The sequence below is a fragment of the Loa loa genome, assembly GCF_000183805.2.
Source record: "Loa loa unplaced genomic scaffold supercont3.2045, whole genome shotgun sequence".
NCBI lineage: Eukaryota > Metazoa > Nematoda > Chromadorea > Rhabditida > Onchocercidae > Loa > Loa loa.
In genome coordinates this window covers 1-1,541 of record NW_018110224.1, presented here as the reverse complement: position 1 = coordinate 1,541, position 1,541 = coordinate 1, and the positions used below count along the sequence as shown (strand labels likewise).

Below are 1,541 nucleotides of genomic sequence, written 5' to 3'. Positions count from 1 at the left end.
ATTGATATATATATATATATATATATACATATATATATATGGTTTTTTGGCTCTCTTTTAACTCACTAACTTCCGTTTAAATTTTCGTTTACTTTTTCTAATTATTTTAAAGTCTTTACGAAGAAGAGAAGAGGAACAGTAAATCATGAGAAGAAAGGCGAAGAGAAAAAATTGCATTTGAATAGGAAGAAGGAGCACGAAATTTTAATCCAGGAAGCTATAACACCTGAACTGAAACAACTTGTGGAGGTTTCCGTTATATCTTCTTTCACTTTTGATCAGAATAACCAAAATTTATAGATTTTTTTAATAGTTTTCCAAACTAGTTTAAAAAATGGCGGAGAAATGCCAATCGGATCGATATATGTTGCAGAAAACGGAATCGACGCAGCCGGATGATCTCAAAGATTCGAAAACGAATAGTCAGGTAAAAGTGTTTCAACAGTAATTAATCGCTGAGTTGAAATTCAGAAACTTTTGGGAAGTTTTTCGAAGAATTAAAGGAAATTTTCAGCCTCGAAAAAAAATGATACTTTTGCAGAGGCTCTTCTCCCTAACGCGTGTCATTTTCTAAACAGATGCGTGTGCTTGGTGCGATATATCGAAAGCACCAAAATGACGTGGATAAGCATTGCAAAATTAACAGTTCGGAAGAAACTCGTGAAGGTGTTGGGAGAAATCAAAGTCGAGAAGAAGAACCGTCAACCCTGGTTGGTGTCGCATCTATTGATCGTGACGATGCTCCATCTGCTGTCAGCCAATTACGTAATGCTAGTGTCAGGACAAATTTGATTTCAAAAAAACGCGGCCTAAGTAAAGGTATTCGTACCAAACGGAAGTATGTTAAAAAAATGTAGTTGATATCATGTGTAAATGCTACATATTTTATATTTTTTAATAAACATTTGTGTGTGTTTCCCTGTTTTTGCTGAAGAATGTCAGGAAAATCCAGAAAAAATGGATTGCAATAACGTGGATATGTCTTAATCATGTCATATTCATCACTTGTCTGATGCTCTTCTGAATTTTCAGTAAACTTTCACGTTTTGGCCAGTCAATTGAAGTCCACGTGCACTACCGGGATTATGCTTACTAGACGGATCACCGGCAGACAGTTGCTTAGAAGTTGAAATCAAGATGGATTAGCCTATCTCTTAAAGCTTTATCATTTTCTCAAGTACATGTTCAATATGTTTAATTGAGATACATGTTCAATTGAGCGAGTGAGGTGTGTGAAAAAATGAGTGTAATCTGGTTTGGGAGAGACTGACGATGACGTTTGTTTTGTTTGACATGGACGCAAGGTTTGTTGATGACGGTTTTTTAGCGAATACAGAGAATTAAAAAGTTTTGTGGATGAGCTCCTTATTGGTGGAAGGAGAGGGGGAATTTGTATGTTGAATTGGGGATAAATGAAAATAAATTAGAACTGGAAATGTGGAGATCGTCGATCGTCGGAGCTTGTAACAAAACTGATTTTAAAAATATACATTGTGTATGTGGTTTACAAAACTAATACATTACATATAAGACTAATTCCC

The 1,541-nt window shown here is 35.2% G+C and overlaps 1 protein-coding gene across 1 annotated transcript; it reads left to right on the top strand.

Annotated features, from left to right (window-relative positions):
* Positions 1-100: 100 nt before the first annotated feature.
* Positions 101-857, top strand: LOAG_15486 (hypothetical protein; the record flags this gene model as incomplete). The annotated part of the gene is made up of 3 exons (XM_020448950.1): positions 101-249; positions 374-427; positions 542-857. Exon 3 carries the CDS (start codon positions 579-581, stop codon positions 855-857), a length of 279 nt encoding a protein of 92 aa, XP_020300938.1. The 5' UTR covers positions 101-249; positions 374-427; positions 542-578.
* Positions 858-1,541: the final 684 nt, after the last annotated feature.